At 33.5% G+C, this 23,250-nt stretch overlaps 3 protein-coding genes across 3 annotated transcripts; 1 reads left to right on the top strand and 2 right to left on the bottom strand.

Moving 5' to 3' along the window:
• Positions 1 to 1,206: 1,206 nt before the first annotated feature.
• Positions 1,207 to 1,923, bottom strand: LOC123661837. The gene has a single exon (XM_045596776.1). The coding sequence runs from the start codon at positions 1,921 to 1,923 to the stop codon at positions 1,207 to 1,209; it is 717 nt and encodes a 238-aa protein (XP_045452732.1).
• Positions 1,924 to 13,650: 11,727 nt separating this feature from the next.
• On the bottom strand, positions 13,651 to 16,301 carry LOC123661341 (ejaculatory bulb-specific protein 3-like). The gene is made up of 3 exons (XM_045596304.1): positions 16,271 to 16,301; positions 15,176 to 15,379; positions 13,651 to 14,000 (listed from the first exon to the last, which is right to left on the bottom strand). Exons 2-3 carry the CDS (start codon positions 15,354 to 15,356, stop codon positions 13,810 to 13,812), a joined length of 372 nt encoding a protein of 123 aa, XP_045452260.1. The 5' UTR covers positions 15,357 to 15,379; positions 16,271 to 16,301; the 3' UTR covers positions 13,651 to 13,809.
• A 4,495-nt stretch (positions 16,302 to 20,796) lies between these two features.
• On the top strand, positions 20,797 to 23,038 carry LOC123661340 (ejaculatory bulb-specific protein 3-like). The gene is made up of 3 exons (XM_045596303.1): positions 20,797 to 20,827; positions 21,072 to 21,278; positions 22,782 to 23,038. The coding sequence occupies exons 2-3, from the start codon at positions 21,098 to 21,100 to the stop codon at positions 22,970 to 22,972; spliced, it is 372 nt and encodes a 123-aa protein (XP_045452259.1). The 5' UTR covers positions 20,797 to 20,827; positions 21,072 to 21,097; the 3' UTR covers positions 22,973 to 23,038.
• The last annotated feature ends 212 nt before the right edge of the window (positions 23,039 to 23,250 follow it).

Genomic DNA, 23,250 nt, shown 5'->3' with positions numbered 1-23,250 from the left:
GGCGTATTGGCACATTGGCGTGTTGGCGCATTGGCGTGTTGGCGTGTTGGTGTGTTGGCGTGTTGGCGTGTTGGCGTATTGCTGTGTTGGCATGTTGGCGTGTTGGCGTGTTGGCGCATTGACGTATTGGCGTGTTGACGTGTTGGCATGTTGGAGTGTTGGCGTGTTGGCATGTTGGAGTTTTGGCATGTTGGCGACCCGTGGCGGGATAACCATCTAACTGCTGGATTTGAAATACACAGGCTGAAGACGGACAGCAGCGTCTTCGGTGCGACAAAGCCAGCCCTGCGGTCACCAATCCGCCTGCCCACCGTGGTGACTATGGCAAACACACATGAGGAGCTTGAACTTGCGGAAGCCTATGTCCAGCAGTAGACTGTATCAAGCTAAAGTGAAGATGATGATGATGACGAACACGGAATCGGCTATCTGTTTAAGCGTTATATCAAGTCAGTCAGTCAGTCCACTGCTGGACAAAGGCCTCACTGAGTTCGTGCAAGACATCCCGGTTTTCCGCAATATAATAATATATTTATATATAATTACTAGCTGTACCCGCGGCTTCGCCCGCGTTTAAATCAGTGAGTCACAAAGTTTTCCCGGCAAAATTCCAGTGAAACTTACGTAATTTTACAAAACAGCAGTAGTTGTCTTCTTTTACTTGACAAAAGTATAAGAAATGAGGCGATATTTGTATTTTTTATTTTGCCATGTTGTAGAAAATAAAGTTTTTGGTTAGTTACTGCAATAAAAAAAAATTTCACAATTGTAGTTAACTTTTTTTACTTTGCACCCGTCGATATATAATGAATTTTTTTGATATGTTTACCTAATGGCTAATTTGATGAGTTTTTTTAGAATAATTATTGTTTATTTATTTATTTATTCTTATAAAGGTACTTCAACGACTTATTCACTATTAACAATACAGGATATAATATTCGTAAAAATAAGTTTATGGTGAACTTGTCACTTACAGAAGTACACAACACTTACAAAAAAGAACTTTGTTCTATCGTTACATCAATAAAATATTAACAAACAAATCCAACACCAAAGAAACAGCAAAACTACTTAATTAGAATAACTTAAGAATGTAGTTAACGAGTGCATTGCAAAAGTTTGATTAAAAAATAAAAACAAAATACCAAAGATAAAAAAATTAAAATTAAAAACAATAAAATGAGACATACGCAGAATTAACAATTACAATTGTTCTTCAGAACCAGTCAATGACTTTTTGGCAAATTGGACTAAAGTGTCTGCAAAGATGTCAATGCCACAGCAACTGTCCAGTTTATTGTAGCTGGTAATTAATCTATTCATGGGTGCATTTTGACCAAGTTTGGTCTTAGATGAGCTTGTTGTGAAAGTGTTTACTTTGCGTTTCGGTCTCACCAAGCTTTGTCGAGGTACACATATACTAATTTCGGAGAGCAAGTCGGGTACATTAATTAAATTGTTTATGATTTTATAAAGCATAATCCGATCAGATGAGTTTCTACGTTGTTCTAATGATGTCATGCTGAAATAGCTTAATCTAACTGAATAATCAGCACCATAAGGACATCCAGGACATTTAAAACGTAGAAACCTGGTGAAGCTTTTTTGTACGCGTTCTATTCTATTAACGTGAACACGATACGAGGGATTCCAGACTGGGGACGCGTACTCCAAGATACTTCTGACTAGGGTATTGTATAATAATTTAAGGGTTGACACTGATCGAAACTCAGAACAAGCTCTCTTTACAAAACCAATCATTTTTGATGCTTTGGCTACTATCGAATCGAAATGGTTCATGAAACTAAGTTTCCTATCAAGTTGTACACCTAAGTCACGGATAGTATCAACTTTCTGCAGAGAAACACCATTTAGATGATATGTTGATGATCGTACATTCCTGTTACGAGTGAAAGTCATATGATAGCATTTACATGTATTGAGAGACATCAAGTTGTCCTGACACCAATTCTGAATTGCGTTCAAGTATTTTTGGAGAAGAATGACATCCAAATCCGATTTAATCTCCCTATATACCTTTAAATCATCTGCATACAAGGAACACTTGCAGTGCTTTATGGAGTATACAATATCATTTACGAAAATCACGAATAAAATAGGCCCCAGGTGAGATCCCTGTGGTACCCCAGAGGTAGACAAATACGGCGGCGACTCATAACCTTTTAATATCACTCTTTGTTTCCTCTCTGATAGGTAAGATGCAAACCATTTAAGCAAGGGACCGCTAGAAGTTATTGCGGATTTTTAAGAGTTTCCCTCGATTTCTCGGGATCCCATCATTAGATCCTGGTTTCCTTATCATGGTACTAAACTAGAGATATCTTCTTTCCAACAAAAAAGAATTATCAAAATCGGTATACCCAGTAAAAAGTTATTGCGGATTTTCAAAAGTTTCCCTCGATTCCTCTGGGATCCCATCATCAGATCCTGGTTTATTTATCATAGTACTAAACTAGGGATATCCCCTAACCAACAAAAAAAGAATTATCAAAATCGGTACATTCAGTAGAAAGTTATATATATAATACAACGGTATAATACAACGTAGGTCGACGAAAAAAGCGTCAAGTAAAAACGCATTATTAGATATAGCTCGAAAAGTAGTTGTTAGATCTCAAATAAATTTAAATGGGACCAATTGACACACACCGCCATTCGATTAAAAACTTTTTTGTCGAAATCGGTCCACACGGTCAAAAGTTCTGATGATAATACATAAGAAAAAAATACAGTCGAATTGAGAACCTCCTCCTTTTTTGGAAGTCGGTTAAAAAAGTAATTAAATATAGTGGAAAAATAGGCAATACATATTATATTAATTTTTGTTTATAATGTAGTGTGTAACATTTGTAAGAAAATTAAATAAAAAATAACTTACTTTTTTTAAATGTGGTATTTGTAGTTTGTTGATAAAGTATACGTATATGTATGTAGAATCATCATTTCTAATAATTGTTGGTTATTATGAGATTAATTAAAATTATATCATAAAAATTTTAATCCGATAAAACCAAACTTAATCTGACAACACCATACAAAGTTATTGTAGAAGATAGAAACCTAGTCGATCTTTACCGAGCTGATAATAGAATGAAACAATCTTTATAATAAATTTAGTATTTTAGATAGTATATTAATAAAAACCGGCCAAGTGCGAGTCGGACTCGCGCACGATGGGCTCCGTACCATTCACTAGGTAAAATATTTAGACAAAATGTTTTTATCTAAATATTTTTTATTTTAATTTTGAAATTTATTTTTAAAGTAGATATACAATTAAGTATTTTGTGAATATTTCAAGTGCCTACTTGTTACCATTTATTGATATCGAGCAAAAATAGGCAAAATATTGCGTTTTTTTTTATATGGGAGGTTTCCTCAAATATTTATTTTTCGCTTCGCTTCAGCCTGTAATATCCCACTACTGGGTATAGGCCTCTTTCCCCATGTAGGAGAAGGATGAGAGCTTAATCCACCACGCTGCTCCAATGCGGGTTGGCGGATATATTCCCTACTATGAGTAACGATCGCTATCCGGTGTACATGATAACAGCCGGGACTGACGGCATAGCGTGCTTTCCGAGGCACGGTGGGGAGATTTTTATTATGTAAATTACGAAAATAAAAAATAAAACTTAAAAATATATTATACTGTTTGCTTTCCAATAAAATAAACAAATAAAATAAAATAAATAAAATGTTTATTGTCCTCTGGTATTAGAATTTTAGTTTAATATAATATTATTTACATAGTTATATATTTTATATTTCTATTTATTACTGATGTTACAGTAGAAAAACGCGGAAAAATATATCATATTCGTTTTAAAATTTTGTTACTTATTTTCGTCTGCTATTAAGTTTCACCTTTTTATGATATTTCGAAAAGATTTTGTTTAGTCCAAATACAATAGCTTTGTATAAAAATATCTAAGAAATTTTCCCGCCTGTCTCATTGTCTCCCCTCGTGACAGGCGGGCTGGCCCGTTTCTTTCCTTAAGTGTCATGATTGCGACACAACGCAGAAATACTGCCCAGCGACCTGTCCCTTTTGATTGGGAAAAAGTTTTATACATCCTTATCTGCGTTTTTTTTTAATTTTATGATAAATCTTCTACAATAAAGACACAGCGGACACACGGGACATGTAAATATTTGAATTTGTCTGGTGTAGTAGTAAGAACGCCGGTAATATTAACGCCGGCGCTCACGGGTTCGATTCTTTCTTGGGCATATAGTATATCTCTTTGTTCAAATATTTGTTTCTGGTCCGAGTGTTTGTATTATGGGTTTTCGGTTTGTCCCCGAAAGAGCTAGTAAAATCGTTGGTCACGGGTATTTTCCGTAGAAACCTGATACCAATTGTTACTCATTGTAAGGATATGGTATTAAGGTAGCAGTGGCGACAACCCTGTAATATCGATACATCCTAATCTCTATACTCTCTCTAATAAACAAAATTTAAATCTTAATTGAGACTATGCAAATTATTTTATAACAGTGGGGTAAACGAGCAGACGAAGCCATCTGATGTTCAATGGCTACCGTCGTTCATGGACATCTGCTACATGAAGAGGAGTTGCGTTGCCGGCTTTTAAGGGAAATATGTCTATACACGCGACGCTTGAAAACCCCCAAATTATAGCGCTCAAGGCAAACCTGCGGAGGAAGGTCATTCCACAGTTTGCATGTACGCGGAAAGAATGCGTGTGAAGCTAGCACATTGGTTGCGAACCAAGCATCCAAGTGGTGTGGATGAAACTCAGTTCGTCGCCGAAGGGTGCGATGGTAAAAACGTGACGGCGGCACCATATCAAAGAGTATTTAGATCTAGATGGTGGTTCCGTCAGCAATATTTTATTTATTCTTGTTTTTTTTTTTCAATATTTAGTACGTTTTAATTTAAGTTAATATGGTTACATAGAAACCAGAGTGAGACATTTTAGAGTGGCTGCTCGTCGTGCTAAGAAATTAATCTGTAAGATATAAACTTCAGACGAACATCAAGATGTTAAATGGTCCGAAGAGAACGATGTCGACATCCTGAAAGATGATGAAAGTAAACACACATACACATACGAAACGATAAACAGCAAACAGCCAATGTCATAGAAAATTTGGAGTCATGGAATCAAGTGCCATAGACAGAGAACAACTATTTTCAATTTATTTAATGGAAATAACAAATGTGTCGTTAACATGTTAAGAATATTTAAATATGCTTATGAATGTAAACATTTTTTTTTAACATAAATGTTGGAATATTAATTGTGCAATCGTTTCACATAATCACATAATCACATAATCACATGTGAATAAAAAAAAAAAAAAAAACGAAGAAAAAACGTGAATAGATTTAAAAATATATATACAGATGTTTATGTAAGCATACTAAAGTTCTGCTTACGTAATACTTGGTTGACTATCACTATTATTAATAACTTTTTTTTAAATACCTTTCAATACAAAATAATCAAAACACTTATTAATAGTTAATTTAAAATAGCTCAATACAATCTTACGAAATCAATAAATTTTAATTAAACGTTAAGCAGCTTTTTAATTGAAACCAACCAATATACTTATTATATCGTTTATCAACTAAATATAAATACCCAATAGGTATATAATTAAAATGTAATTGTCATATATTTGTATTGTCAACATTACTAATGGTCGCCCAGAGGTCGAAATTCGACCATAATTAAAAGATTAAATTAAAAAAAAAAAAAACAAAATAAAAATGAAATTAAAGAACCCTTTTTTAAAAAATTTCAATTTGACTACGTACAGACTTTGACAATCAACAAAATAGTATAATAAGCGTGTGTGTGTCAAATACACAGTAGTGTGTGTAATGTTTTTTTATTCATTTAATATATTTTTATACATAATTAAAAAAAAAAATTGTTAGCATTTTGCCCTCCTTCTCTATATAAACTGTAAGTGTACAAAATTTCACACTCCTCCGTCCACGCAATTTTCCTAAAAAGGGGTACAAAGTTTTTGCTTCACCAATTAATATATAGATTAGTGTAAATTCATATTTAAGATGTGTATCGTGTTTGTTTACTAAAACTAAGTTCTAAAACTTAGCGTTTGTGGTCTTGATCTTTGCTTTGTAAGAGCGTTCATGATTGATTTATTGTTTAAGTTTATTGTTTATTTCTCTCCTATAGAACCAGTAATATATCGTTAAAATGAAAAAAAAAAAACACAATGGTGGTAAATATTTATTATAAATAATTATAATTTGAATGAAGTAAGTAAATAGTTGATTAATATAAACATTTTGACAATAAGACAAAATTGTTAAAATGCTAAACTTTAGCCTCATCCAACAAAAAAAAAAAAAAAAAAAACAATTTTATAATAATTTTTCATGTTTGTGTCGTATTTGCCTCAGGGTAATCTTTGGTCAGTTACTACCAATCTTTAAATTTTTGCTTCTGGGCATAAGTGACAATCTTTGTTATTTTATTTTTACGGAAATTTAGCACAACTGCTTTGTATGATATTTGCAAGAAACAGGACCAGGGTAAAGTTATTTTTTTTTTATTATTTACCAAAACTCTGTTTGTTACTGTTTGAAAATGATATTTTCATTATAATGAATCAACTTTTTCGGATTTTATCGCGGTTAGAGACGTCTGACACCTTAGCCCTCACGTGACCATGGTTCCTCTAAAGTATCCGTAACGTCGGGCATTTAAAAAACTTAATAAATCGCTATAAAATCCGAAAAAGTTGTTTCATTATAATGAGCGAAATTCGCGTAAAAAATTAGAAAACAATATGATTTTTTCAATTTAGTTGTACCTTATCAAAAATGGACGATTAACGAAAACCAATTTTATCCTTACTTTTTTTAAGAACCAAATTGTAGCTGACATTTAACGAACGTTAGCACAATGTATTGAAAACTTGTTTTCCTGAGTTATATTATAGCTTGTGTGCGTTCGACAAATACACCTGTCCATAGGATTCCAGGATTATACTTATACTGTTTAAAATGTGCAGAAATCTGTATGGGGTAACACTTCGACCTCTCAGAAGATCATAGCTAAAAAAACTGCTCTCAAAATGTGTTGAGTTCCTGTGGTGAGTAAGGTGACCAGAGCTCCTGGAGAGGGTCAAGTGTAGTCGGTAACGCGCTAGCAATACTTCTAGCATTGCAGCGTCTATACTCTACAGTAACTGATTACTATAATACGGGTACATACGCTAGTTTGCTACCCTATTCTATGAAACTCTTAACACTTTATTCACGCCAATTTCATACTTACAGATTAATTTTGACTTCAAAGGTTTTTTCTGGTTTTATCGTACCAGTTGTGGCATGATGATTTTTTTTTATCAAGTAAATCGTTAACCACTTAATAACGATTATACCACTCTTAACTTCCTTATCTGTCTTCTGTTATTACTTGAGTAAGGTGGTATTTGACTTTTCGATTGTACGTTTGTACATATGTTTATTTCTAGTTTCAGTTTAAGTACCTATCAGTCAGTCAGTCAGTTCAGCCTATTGCAGTCCACTGGTGGACGTAGGCCTCCCCAAGTTCACGCCAGACATCCCGTTTTTCCGAAATCATCACCCAGCCTACACCGGCAATCTTGCGTAGATCGTCGGTCCAACGGGCCGGAGGATGTCCCACACTGCGTTTGCCAAGACGCGGTCTCCACTCTAGGATCCGTCTGCTCCAACGGCCATCGGTCTTGCGACACAGATGACCAGCCCACTGCCACTTCAACTTGCTAATTCTGTGGGCTATGTCGGTTACTTTCGTTCTCTCGCGGATAGACTCATTTCTAATCCTATCTTAGAGAGAAACTCCAAGCGTAGCACGCTCCATTGCACGTTGAGCGACTTTAAACTTGTGGACCAGTCCTTTCGTCATCAAAAGATTGACATGTCAATATGTCGTTGTCAATAGATTGACATGAAATAAAGAAAAATATACCCCCTTTTTTACCGACTTCCAAAAAAGGAGGAGGTTCTCAATTCGACTGTACTTTTTTTTTATGTATGTTACATCAGAACTTTTGACCGTGAGGACCGATTTCGACAATTTTTTTTAATCGAAAGGTGGTGTGTGCCGATTGGTCCCATTTAAATTTATTTGAGATCCAACAACTACTTTTCGAGTTATATCTAATAATGCGTTTTTACTTGACGCTTTTTTCGTCGACCTACGTTGTATTATACCTCATAACTTTCTACTGGATGTACCGATTTTGATAATTCTTTTTTGTTGGAAAGGGGATATCCCTAGTTTGGTACCATGATAAGGAAACCAGGATCTGATGATGGAATCCCAGAGAAATCGAGGGAAACTCTCGAAAATCCGCAATAACTTTTTACTGTGTGTACCGATTTTGATAATTTTTAATTTAATCGAAAGCTGATATTTATCATGTGGTCACATATAAATTTTATCGAGGTCTAATAACTACTTTTTGAGTAATCTTTGATAACGCGTAGTTACTTGACTATTTTTTCGTCGATCTACGTTGTATTACTCGTCGATATAATTGAAGTCGTTTTTTTTTCGTTTGCAAGCAAACAAAATTATGGGAACTACGATCCTATACTTGTAGAATTTCCTAGAAGTTAAGGAATGTAGTCTTTATCTGTTAAACAATTTTTTGAGCTTTTAAATGGCTAAATAGATTTACATGAAATAAAGAAAAATATACTCCCTTTTGGGAACTACGATGCTATAGATATACACATACTCCTATTTTTATCTCTGGTTATACCAAACCTACAGTTTTGTTACTAATTTAAATTTAAATTTCGTCTTTGTCTAGCTGTGTAACCCATGTTAAATGTCAGTACATTTCATACCTCCGGTCTTTCGGAACGGAGATGTTGTATTCATACTGATTACGGACATGCTCGTCTGATGTGTGATGACTTGTTGAGTAAACGTGATCACGAATATTAAATTTTAGGAAAACAACACACCAAAAGGATGCCAAAAAGAAATGAAAAAGAAAGAAGAATTTTGAAATTAGGTGACGAAATGAGGATGGAATTTTCTAAATTCATTTCCGAATTTCAACAATTTTGTCTGCGATAAAATTGGACAGAAAATAAGTTTGCAATAAGCTATTTTCCAACGACGAAAATGACGATGACGCTTTAGCGCAACGGCCACAGCACTGATTTGTGGCTGTTGCGTAGCGGTTGCGGGATCATTGCTCGTACATGACAAACTTTTGTATTGGCCATACAGATGTTTGCCGTGGTCTGGGTGTTTTTGCAGTACGTGTGAGTCTCCCCACCGTGCCTCAGAGGGCACGTTTAGCCGTCGGTTCCGGTTGTTATCATGTGCACCTGATAGCGATCGTACCTGATAGTAGGGAATATATCCGCCAACCTGCATTATGCAGCGTGTTGGATTAAGCTCTGATACTTCTCCTACATGGGGAAAGTGGCCTATGCCCAGCAGTGGGATATAACAGGCTGAAGCAATACTAACGTATGTATTAAACTAAAGGTTCTACCTACCTTGGTCAACCTTGAAATAGAAAAAAAAATAAAAATAAAAATTTGTATGTATTATAGAGTAAAAAAAGGACATGGGTTCATAAGCCCGTGGATGTATAAGACTTGTTAAAAAAAAACTAAAGGTTAATAAAGTTGAAATAAAGAAAGTTAATCTATACCATCTATGGTACAAACTCCAATGAAAACACGTACTTATATATATTTACATATTACACAGCGTTGTAAAAAAATCGACTTCCATTACGTCGAGATGCCAACCACCACCAACCAATTAAGGTCTGCTCACATGTGGATGGTTTTTATTCAGTAAGAGGAGTCTGACTCCCATCCGGTGCCCCTCGCCGGAGAGTTTACATGAGAATTCTCCACACGCAAAAAAAAAGGCGCAGTATTAATCTTAGTGCTATATGTATTTATCGTTTTTACAAAAGCCGCTTTATGATTATAAAAGAGAAATACGTTGAGCTTAAACATCGACAAAAAAGGCCATTAAATTAATTATAATCTTTATTTTATTAGAATACAAAAATGAAAAATAAAAAACCAAAGTACGGAGAGTTTTTAAATCTATTTTAATTCCTTAAATCCTTTCACGTATTACTTATATATAATTCGCAAAACATGTCACATACAAGAACTGACTTGCTTTTGCTTTTGTAAAAAAAAAAAACGTAAATTTGGAACATTAAATTTATGTGCATTATTTTTTTATTCTAAATCCCTTTTGTTGTTTTAATATTAAACGTAACACATCTGTACGTGCTATTTTTAAATTTACTCAATGTGAGTGATTTAGTTTATAAAAGGAAACATTGTCATACGTTTGCAAAACCTAGGTAATACCGATTAGCTGGCACGAGACGTTCGAAAATATTCGTGGCTGGTAGTTTGCGTAGAGGTGCAAAAAACTGGGTTATTAACCTCATTTTTAAGCAACAATGAGGTAAGTTGTTACGTTTACGAAAAATAAAAACATAAATATAAAACTTCATTCATATTTAATTAGTATTCTATATTCTTGATTGTCGTAGGCTTTATAAGTTCCACTACTACCTTGGAACTTATAAAGCCGACCGGTGGCGGGATTACCATCCAACTGCTGGTTTTGAAATACACAGGCCGAAGACGGGCAGCAGCGTTTTCGATGCGACAAAGCCAGCCTGCGGTCACCAACCCGCCTGCCCAGCGTGGTGACTATGGGAAAAACACATGAGTTCACGCCATTTTTGACGTGAACTTGTGGAGGCCTATATCCAGTAGTGGACTGCAATAGGCTGAAGTGATGGTGATTCCTGATTGTGACTCAATGAAGCCATCATCTATTATATAAAAATCTCGTGTCACAATGTTTGTATCGAACTCCTCTGAAACGGCTTGAGCGCTTAAAATATTTTCTGTTTATATTTGGTAGGTCTGAGAATAGGTCGTACGCTATATTTTATACCCTTAGTTAATAATGGTGTCCCTATTCCATATGGCCTGTGGCGTGCATAAAGTTTTTAGACAGTCAAAAAAATATGAACAGCCACACTGCACTTACTTTCTCGCAATTTTTTCCTAATTTATTTCAATTTTGTTGGTAATAGAGGCTTTTAGATAATTTCAAAAACGGACAAGTAAATTATTGGACACGTAAAGTGCATTTATACTAATAATGCAGGCATACACATACAGCAGTACATAAAATAAATTTAATTATAGATACCATGCTTATTGATTTGTCCGGCTTTTCTTGGCATGTGATACAAGTCGTGCCGAATCTCTTATGCACCACTTATATATACAGCAACCAACTGATACTTATGAATTTATCAAACAAATCAGTCACTGGATAGACATAGTGACCTCATAAGGCCGACACTCTGATAATTTCGTTTGTGTCAAACAACATGTGTCGAGTAACAAGAAAAAAAAAACAATATTATTTGTTAGTATGAACGCTCCCAGTTAACCAGCTATATTTTTCATAATATTTATTGCAAAATATCCTAGTTACTGTTCCGTTTGCAATTTCTGTTTTATATCAAAGCTGGGTATGGGCCTACAATGGACAATTTTTAAGTTATCTGTAAAATCGTACGTGTTGAATTTAGATGCACTATTTACTTTCATCAAACATACATCTCCGTTACACATTTCACAAATAAACTTATCCATCACTAATATATAAAAATTTTCACTATAACAAGAACGCACAAGCGAAAAATTCAAAGTGAATTGTCAATTGTTATAATATTACTGTGGAATGATTCGGATGGCGGATTCGATTATGCAACCTTGGCAAAAATCATAATTTTTGGTATAAACGGTATCTAATTCAAGACAATTTGATTTAACAGGTTATTCTTAGGCTGTGTACTGTCATTTTTAAGCCGAGCAATGTTAAAAACACAATACTTTTTTCGTATTCTATATGACGCGCGACATTATAAAATTGTAGGATTATATTTATGTCCTACAGTCATTGTTAACATTTGTTAGCGATTGTAGGCAAAAGTTTCATAAAAGGCCCGTTGTCGATTGCGTGAAGCGCTGATATATCGCATATATGACGGCGGTTTTTTCAAATTGGAGTGCATTTAAATTGAATTATTGTTTATGTATTTAAAAAAAAATGTAATGTTTATGTTTTATATATCATTATTAGTAATATGCCAAGGTAAACAGTGCCTTTCTACCTAAATACAATGCACGCTACGGCATAAGCAGAACAACAGATTAGCTAGTATCTCTAAAAGACTATACTTCTGTTACGACAAAGGACCAGTATTTCGATAATATATTCCTCTGACCTGAAAAACAACATATAATATAATAATATAGTTCTTGTGAATATCAATCTTTTTAAAGAATAATGTACCTTTTTTAATACAAGCAGCCTTTGGATCGTTTATATACAAAAGCAATATTCTATTTACTGCTGGCACAATATTATAGCAATAATGCAAATATGGTTTCATATTTCTCCAGCGCAATAGGAATGTTTGTTGAGGTGCAAGTAATCGTGGACTGCGTTTACAGTACTATGCGTCATATGCACATCCCACATAATTTGGTTCAGTTCTAATAACAGCATGGAGGTCTTTGTTAAAGAAAAATCATTTAAATACTCTAGATATTTGAATCACTGCGTACGTTTGATTCATGTGCTGCATTTTTTTTTATCTTTTACCAAAGTCGTCGTGTCATGTTCTAGATTAAAAATTATCTATTAAGTTTTACTAACAATTTGGTTTAATTAAAAGTTTTTTATATCAGTTATATGATTTTTGTTGATCGATATACAATATTTTGATGCAAATAAATATTAATATTTATGACAAGATAATATTTTAATTGTGTTGTTAAATTAAAATAAATTTGATCCTCGATCGCTCATTGACTTATAGGCTTCACTTTATTTCGAAAATTTCTTATGCTCAACACTTATTATACCCTATTTAATCTTATGTCAAATATTCTTTTGTACATTAATGTATATTCGTCTATTCATTCCGCTGGGTAAATAACTTTCATTTAGGCTTAAAAAGGCACGGATAATTGATGAGGGCGATTAGTCGATGTAGTCTATATTACAACATTATTAAATGTTATGGACATTTTATGGACCTAGAAAATAGATACCACAAAATATAGTAATAAAATAATAATAAAAAGAAAAACAAAAAACCCGCTAGCGTGAATAACAACTAATAGAAAATCAACTGAAAAGGCGGAAACAAGATAAAAAGTCAATAATCACACAAAGCCAGTGAAATAAATCGAAACAATATCAAACATTATGTTCTATACACTTAAAAATATCAATACTACAGTATTGTTCAAGTTTATGCAAGATAGATATCAACATCATGTATATTACTTTATTGTATATATTTTATTCTTCAAAAAATATAAAAGGTTTGTAGTGCTTTCCTACACTATCAGATCCGTCATACAAAATACTGACAGTCCTTTACGTTACATAGGTAATGTGCGTCAGAAACAACGTTCTACGACGAAGTTGAAATTAGCCGATCGTCTCTTTCCAAAGATCGATGTGCATTATTTATGGCAGGGTAACTGTAGTAATGTTTCATGTAATTAAAAGAAAAACCAATAAATATTAGTTTGACGTAAAGGAATTTATTATTTATTTATCACATATGTGCTAAACATTATCAAAAATATACATCAATACAAATGCAGAGAGTGTGGTCACGTATTCTGATTTTAACTAAAAAGACTATGGCTCAGCGGGCCAGCTATACGACCATTTCTGTTGAATTTTAGTGTCCGTATTTGGCAAGGAATTCTTTTATTGTTTCATCGTATTTGCTGTCAGGATTGAATTCTTTGTTGAGCTTTACCCACTCTTCAGGTAATTGCTCTTGTATTGCGATGATCATCTTAGAAATTAGAACTTTTTGTTTTTCAGAACATTTGCTGCAATTGTCTTGCATTGCTTCCGGAATCCATTCTGAAAGTAAATAAATAAATTAATGATACATGTAATAAACTTATAAAAGTCTTATTTTATGAGTAACTAGCGACCCGCCCCGGCTTCGCACGGGTGCAATGCTTTTACTAAATATACTACAGAATGTCTTTACTTATAGTATGAAGCTAGCTTATAGCATGGTTATTAACATAATAACAACAATATTCAAATATGCGTCGTTAGATTACACGTTGTTACAGAGTGCATTGAAGAAATAAAGGTTCAGGCTCGTTCCTCGTAGGTGATAGCGTGATAATATGTATCCTATATGTTGACCCGACTTCTTAATAATATTCGTGCCAAAATCTATGCAGCAGTTTTTTAGTTTATCCCGGACATACATACAGAAAAACAGACAAACAGACAAAAATTCTAAAAACCATATTTTTGGCTTTGGTATCGATTGTAGATCACACCCCAAGTATTCTTTAAAAAAAATATTCAATGTACAGTTTTGACTTACCTACCATTTTATTATATGTATATATAGATATGTATTTCATTAAATCTTGGAATTAATTATACGATACATGCTGGTTTCCATATCACGTAACCTAAGTAAGGTCCTATCTATCACGTAAGGTAATAAACAAGAATAATCTGTGCATTTTTTATCTAAAATTCTGTAAATAATATTTGGAAAACTATAATATCAATAGGTGTAACGCTAGGTATATATAAAATCACACACAAATAAATAAATGTCAACACGTCTTAACGTTCACCGTCGTAACGATCACATGTTATAGGTCGCTACTCCTGAACCTCCCCAGTAGTATTGGCTATCTCAACTACCAAAGGAATACAACACTCATTGAAAGCAGTATTATTTAGCCGTGATCTTTAACAAATAGAAGCATATTAAAAAGCGCTGACACTCGTGAAAAGATTAGGCATCTAGTTGAATATTTTTAATATAATACTTTCTAGTAGTCCAGTTTGCTTCATTTCACTCTTATTACATAAATCGGAGTTAAAGTAAAACTACATTCAAAGTATTACTGAATGTCATAAACCTGATGAAAATTGATATTTTTCTAAATGTTGTGTATAAAAAAAGAATAGGATTTGCGTATATGTTTTGAATTACTGTAATTAACCGATTCTTGTTAATTATTTAACCGAACTGACCAACGAAAAAAAAAATTACTTACTCTTAAAGTCTTTGCCTTCAGCCGTACACTTTCCAGATCCGAGGAAACATTCGCAGTACGCTTTCAACAGACGTGTGTTGCCCGTAATTTCATCGACGTTGAAGTTCTCGTAGCGGCTGTAGTCATCTTCAGGTCGAGCGGCGACCACCGCCACAAATGCGAGTACAATCAGGAGCTTCATCTTAATGTTCCGTTGTAGTAGGGCTACTGTGGTTAAAGTTGAGAGATAGTACGAGATTGCAAACAATACATAAAACTAATAAAATTAATGTGTCATATTTAAATCCCGTTTAATTGTGAACATCAATCTATTATTAAGTGCCTAATTTGAAGCCTACTCGAATAAAGTAATTGTTGATTTTGATAGATTCTGATTCTAAGTTATTAATCAGTTAATACAAATTGGATATTTTAACGTCATAACGTCTTATAAATCGATAGACATCGGCTGCAAGCACAAAAAGTGTCATATTCCGCCTGAGTATGAGCGTGAAGCGAGAGAGAGATCGGCCCAAGCGTTGGGCTTGTGCACCTGTTATCTCTCTTCTCGCGTGACGTCAGAGCTAGCATTTCAAAATAATTCAGTGATTATAATTCAATTCAATTCATAAAAGTATGCAATTTTTAATCAGTGTTTCTTTATGACGTTATCTTGTAAAACGATCGTCCGTAAACCGACTTTACAGACAACCAATTTTTTTTGGTTAAAATGAAATTCAAAAATTTATTTATTGAAATAAGCTAATAAAATAAAATGATGATGAAAGTAGCCACTTTTTCATCATAATTTTTTAAAAATTAATTATAAAATATTTAATTATAATTAATCAAAAATATAATGATTCATCGCTAGCAGCTAAGCCACTCCTCTTAACCAAAAATGGTACTAAATTAGACCGCCGTATTCGAAATGATCAATTGAACTAAGGACTATTTTTTTTAACACGAATAGACGGGACTTATTATTATAAAGCTATATTTGTAATTATTGCATACTTAAATTTGTTAATTTCAATATTTTAAAATTCTGCAATGTATATAAAAATACGATTAGGTACGTTACGGTAAGTATCACTGAAATTAAACTAGGCTTACCTGTATTCAGTCACGCTTGGTGTAGTGTACTGATACGTTTTGCTGTAACTTCTTTATATATTGCATTTCTAATATCATCCTTAAACATTACTTGTATGTTTTTGTGTGTTTGGAAAAACACCAGGAAATTTTCGAAGTGTTAAGTAACCAATGTTTCTAATTACCTTAATAACTTGTTTAACTTCTGAAAAATTTTTTACAAAATATATATGTACATTTCGAGTTTCAATTTATTTTGGTCTATGCTCATATCTATATTTTTTTAATGAACTTATTACTATGAAATAATTATAGGACTAATGAGTGATATGTGGTGTGTACTAATGTAGGCACGTAAGAAGTTATACTTCATTGGCTAGTTAATTCACGTTCGTAACTTCTTCTTTGTTGACTAGCTAGCTTAAGGGTGTCGGATTTTGTGACGGTGCGCATCGTAAAAATTTGCTCTCGTCATTTTTCCCCAACACGCCAAAATCAGTATAACTTCAAAAATCTATAATTAATGTACCTAATGTATGAAAACACTAACCGAAATGGTGAAAAAGGATTTTATTAAATATTATCGCTGGGCCATTAGGACTCTACCCAAAAGAAATTATTTTGTATGGCAGAAAAAAGGTGGAAAGATTGAGAGAAAAAGGTTGAGAATGATTAGTCATAATCGTTATATAGTATAAAACAAAGTCGCTTTCCGCTGTCTGCATGTTTAGATCCTTAAAACTACGCAACGGATTTTGATGCGGTTTTCTTTGGTAAATAGAGTGCTTTCAGAGGAAAGTTTATATGTATAATACTTACACGCATAATATAGTAGAGGAATACTTATAGGTTTTGCAACCGTGCGAAGCCGGGGCGGGCGCTAGTTTATAATAATATCTAAAATAATATATCTATCTTGGTTACGTAGTTTCAAATCAATCATATCTCAAGACTAAATACAAAAATATAAAAGTGACATGAAATATGTTTATTAATTTGTTTTATTTCTACGTTTCTTACTTACTTTATACATTTTTAAATATGTACCAATAAAAATATTTGGAACAAAATTTCTCTTTTAAGTGTGAGTCAAAATTAACATAAAAAATTGACACATTTTTATAAATAAAAATATTGTTTTTGTTGGCATTGTCCTTAATACTTAAGTATCAAAGTACACACTATCTTTGTAAATCTTTGAGTTAAAATCGAAAGCTTTTAAACAGCGAGGTTTACAATAATATACTCATCAAACGACTACACGTGCAAACCTATAGATTGGATGGATGGAATCTTAAGCTGGGTCTGTAGACAGGAAGATATTAAGTTTCTAATAGATCGATGAAACAGAACCTGTCTATGAAGCAGATATCGTAATTATCTAAGACTGAGAGGCTACAAATTGACGATAAAGTTCCTCAAGTGGTAGTCGCGGTGACGAAAAATACGAAAGTCTGTGTGTACTACGCTGGCGATGGTGATGACGTAATCAGCAGGTTCATCAGATGAACGGTGGCAGCTTCGACAAGAATAAGTAAGTAAAAGTAAGTTTAAAAAGATTTATCCACAGCACAACGTGTCAGTCGCAAGAATTGTATATAACGTACGTGTACGTAATCTAGTTATATGGTGACGTGGTTTAGTCTCAACTGCGATCCCCGGCTCGGTAGCATCGGGCGAAGTTCGAGTCGAGTCACGATGGGTTGAGAGCCCCAGGCTTGACCAGGCATGGGGGTACTGCCTCGGGTGGGTCACCTCTTCCCACATTCTCGTGGGTCTAAAATGAGTATTAAAAGCACGACTGTAGTTCAATAAACAGTATCATCATTCCAGCCTATACAGTCCACTGCTGGACATAGGCCTCCACAAGTATACGCCAAAAATAACGTGAACTCATGTGTTTTGCCCATAGTCACCACGCTGGGCAGGCGGGTTGGTGACCGCAGTACTGGCTTTGTCGCACCGAAGACGCTGCTGCCCGTCTTCGGCCTGTGTATTTCAAAGCCAGCAGTTGGATGGTTATCCCGCCATCGGTCGGCTTCTTAAGTTCCAAGGTGGTTGTGGAACCTTGTTATCCCTTAGTCAATAAACAGTATATCAAGGCCAAATAACGCCATCTCTCGGAACCTAATAGGCTTCTGGGGACTTAAAGAACTAATTATAGAGATTTCAAATTTGGAGACTATATTGATATTATACTGTAAGGCATATTTAAGTCCCTCACGACAGTGGAACCTGCAACCTTTCAAAAGAATAATCGCGGCAAATCTCGTAGGATAAGTGTTTAAAGATGTGGTACTTTGAAATTTTACGATTCCTTTTTTTTCTTTTTTGATGAAACCGTGAAAGCATAACGAATATACTGCAAGCCACTGACCAAAAAACCCCGCAAATTTAAAATGTACGCATTTTCGAAATATCCTGCCTACCAGGGTTCTCCATTCGTCATTTGATATTCACATACAGAGAGAAACAGTAATAATTACAATTGGAAAAAGCAGTGAAATTATCTTAATTTCCACAATTTTTAATCTTTCACAACAATTAACTACATTACTATTAACAGAATGGGAAAACTAAAAAATATTATTATCAATGAAAATTTTTGTGTAAAAAGCATACTCAACGTAACATGCCTGTGTATTGCGAATGTGAATGTACCATTTGTCATATAGGTGTACATATATTAACCACATATCTATTTAAATTTTATCAGCACTGCAGCATTATGCAGATCTGGGGGCACGGTAGTGCCCCCGCCAAGACGAGCCAAAAAAAAAAAACGTAAAGCACTACCTATCTTTTCTCGAAGTGCTTCGTCGTTTTTTTGAACCCCCATAACTTGGGTTTGGATTATACTAGATAAACAAAATTCTCAGAATATAATGTCAATAGTGAACTTATTAAACATATAAAGTTTCAATTACATAGCTCTTATACTTTAGATTTTATTGATATCTAAAAAACCCCGATTTCGTCACTCACTGATGATCATCGAAATTCTTAGAGTACTTCCTGAAGTGCCAGAAAGCTGAAATTTGGTATGTAAGCTAGTATTAGTACACAAACAAGAAAAAAATTCTAAAACTTGGAACTTTTACACCCCAACCCCTTAAACTAGGGGATGGAAGTTTGTATGAGACTTCCGCAAATTTTGATGCTAGAGGTCTGAAAATTGATTTAGGGACTCCTAGTTACTCCTTGTTATAAATAATAATAATAAAATACATAAAAAATAAAAATCGGTTATTAGTTTAGGTCGAAAATTTACATTGTGTCATTTTGGTATTTAAGTTTTGGCGGAGGTCCGTTTGCATATCAGTTCAACATAAAATCAAAAACAGCGTGCTTAAACCGAATATGGTGAAGATTGGATGATATTTATGGTATAAAATGTGTCGGAGGTAAAATGCAGCTATAATATTGTCATAAGCAACTTACAAAAAGAAGTGAAATCTCACCAAAAACATTTTCACGTAAAATGTTGCCAAGACGAGATCATATGGCTCGCACTGTCAAAAAGTTATCAGATCTCATGTAGAACCAAGCTTCTAACTCTACACGTCCTAACTCTACAAGCCCTAACTTCACAAACTCTACACCTTAGTCAAAATATGTGGCTTGGCCGTTTCGTTACTACCGGCTGCCGATGTTGTAGATGACGACTTTCCTGTCTCATTTATTATCTCTATCTATATTCTCTTTTTATTTTTATTTGTATTATATGTATATCAATTATTCTTCTTCTTTTTATTTTTTCTTTAATAGAACTATTGTATAACAGAAAAGTAATAAGCAGTGAATAATTTTTTCACCTTACGCCCACGTGAAGGTAGCGAAACGGCCAAGCCACATATTTTGACTAAGGTGTAGAGTTTGTGAAGTTAGAGCTTGTAGAGTTAGGACGTGTAGAGTTAGAAGCTTGGCTCCACATGAGATCTGATAACTTTTTGACAGTGCGAGCCATATGATCTCGTCTTGGCAACATTTTACATGAAAATGTTTTTGGTGGGATCTAAAATTTAGAATTACGTTTGACAATACAACGGAACAAATTGAATAATAAATTGACAATACGTCGGATTCAATTTATCAATAAAAGTGAAAAATACTTACGTAACTGTACCGTCGTACCGCGTTAATATCACAAAAATCTACAGTATCTACTGTTTCTTGTAAATCGACATAAAATCACAAATTATTATTATAAAATCAAATATTTAAAAAATTAATAGATTTGAGAAACATTGGCACATGACTCAATTATAAAACCTAATTATGATGATTATTTCTGAATAGAAGATTGAGATTATATAAATCTCAATTACAAATTTATACGTAAAAAAAATTCCGTATAATAGACAAGAAGTAAAAAATTCTCAGTAGTTTAAGAGTATGCAATTAAAATTTAAAATCGTTTGTTAACATTCCGATAATTTGTTGATGTTTTTATAGCACACAAAAACATTACAATCAAAACATGTAGGTATTATTCAAGGATCGTATTATAAATGGCACTATATAAAGAAGTTATAACAACACGAATCAGTACACTGCACCAAGCGTGAAAGAATACAGGTACGCATATTTTAATACATTTGTTCATTCATTATTTCATCCAGATGAATACAATAAATATTGTGTAACTACGTAGCAATTACTCGTATATTTTGTATATTAGTTTTTAGAAATTATTACAGTCCAGAAAAAAATAAGTATCAGAAAGGATATTTATAGTATGAAGGGTTTTAACGATTAAAATTTAATTTTAGAATTTATGAATGTGTTGTAACCACATACTTTCTTTCAACCTTAACCACAGTAGTCCTACAACAACGAAACATCAAGATGAAGCTCCTGATTGTACTCGCATTTGTGGCGGTGGTCGCCGCTCGACCTGAAGATGACTACAGCCGCTACGAGAACTTCAACGTCGATGAAATTACGGGCAACACACGTCTGTTGAAAGCGTACTGCGAATGTTTCCTTGGAGTCGGAAAGTGCACAGCCGAGGGCAAAGACTTTAAGAGTAAGTTAAACTGTTTTCATATGTCAATTAGTTAGTTTTACACTATAATCTTTACATTTCAATAACCTAGGGTATATTTTTATACCACATTGATATTCGTATCATGCGCTACTAGACTGCTTGCAGAGCTCGCTCTCAATTACGCTTCATGAAACAGTCGAGCGAAGAACCATTTACGCTCAGGTTATCTCAAGCTATTTTTAAGCAATTTTGGTAATTTCCGAATCAAAAATATTGTGGAGTGCCTATTTTATATGCAATCAAAAGCCTAAAAATAAAATTCCATTTCTACTTCCGATATTACAGGAAAACACTCCAGATATACCGAGGCCTAAAATACTGGACTGATTATTTATATATTTATTTTAATCAATAATAAATAATCAGTAAATAAAAACTGCGTCTCAGAATAAAAGTTAAAATATTGTTTATAATTTCAAAAGCAGTGAAGAAATAAAGGTTTATGCAAAAGTAAGACGCACTTTCATACAAAATGTCAATGATTTTGATGTGAGAGATTTGCTCTTAATTCTAAAAATGTTCAAATAGCTACATAATAACGTGTTTGTGATCAAAACCCTAAGGATAAAGTTTAGGCTTATAACTTCAAAAATGAAAGAATCCCATCAAATTTCATCCCTTATTTCACCCATTTAAGGGTTGAGGGTTTACAAACCCTGAAATAGGTATCTATTTATTTTTAATCAGTCGTCCAAACATTTAAACTTAATTTTTAAACTTATGTTTCCAATTTAAAAAATGATGGTCTTATTAAAGTAAATTCAACGGTAAGCGATTACCGTAGTTTATAGACGTCTACAACACCAAAAGCACCGCAAGCGCGTTACTGACCCTATCCCCAATTCTCCCCAGGAGTAATCTTCTGTAAGGTCGAGATACCACTACCCCAGTTGGGCTGGTCCATATTTTCAGCAGGAAATTTCCTCAGTTAATATAGTTCTATTTATGCAATAGCATGTGAACATGTTGGGACGGGTTGTCATTTATTTGTGTGTTATTTTATATGCAATATATTGTATATTCCTTGAAATCATTTGTATAATCCTCGATGATAACAGTTTACTATGAGAAGATAAGGAATTATTGAAAATTATTTGCAGAATTTATAGATAAAAATTGTACATGATATTTGCGATGATCCATATATTATATTCTTATTTATTATTATAATTTTTAAAAATCTTATGACAGGTAATAAAATATTAAACGTTTTCGATATTTCTCCCAACAACTGGCAAGTAACTGGACTCTGACGCCTCAAAAATTTTTATGTTCAAAATGTACAAGACTAATAAATAATATGTGGATAACGTAATTAATAGGCTATCTAGACGTAAGGTGCGGTTTTTTTTGTGATAAGTTCATTTTTTTTTCTTTTTAACGCATAGGATATATAGTGGAAACCAGCACGTGTTGCGATAAATTCTAAGATTTAAGAACAATAGTCATATTATAAGAATTTATCTAATTATTTGTTTTCAGAATGGATTCCGGAAGCAATACAAGACAATTGCAGCAAATGTTCTGAAAAACAAAAGGTTCTAATTTCTAAGATGATCATCGCAATCCAAGAGCAATTATCTGAAGAGTGGGTAAAGCTTAACAAAGAATTCAACCCTGACAGCAAATACGATGAAAAACTTAAAGAATTCCTTGCCAAATACGGACACTAAAATTAAACAAAATTTTTATTTGTAATTGTATGGTTGCTTAATTGACATGTGATAAATAAATAATACATAATAAATTACTATATGTCAAATTATACATTCATTTATTTTTTTTTAGCATAAATATTACTATGTAATATTCCTATACGTTTAATGTATTTGTATGTGTGCGAGCACACTAAGAAAAAATCCAACTTGTTGGCTGGTTTTGGGATTGGCATATACTCGTAAGTTGACTTGACTTGGTTTAACGGCCTATAGTTTTTGATGGCTTATTATTT

This window comes from Melitaea cinxia, chromosome 17 (assembly GCF_905220565.1).
Source record: "Melitaea cinxia chromosome 17, ilMelCinx1.1, whole genome shotgun sequence".
NCBI classification, from domain to species: Eukaryota; Metazoa; Arthropoda; class Insecta; order Lepidoptera; family Nymphalidae; genus Melitaea; species Melitaea cinxia.
Note: the sequence above shows the minus strand (reverse complement) of the source record. Positions and strands in the feature narration are given on the sequence as shown.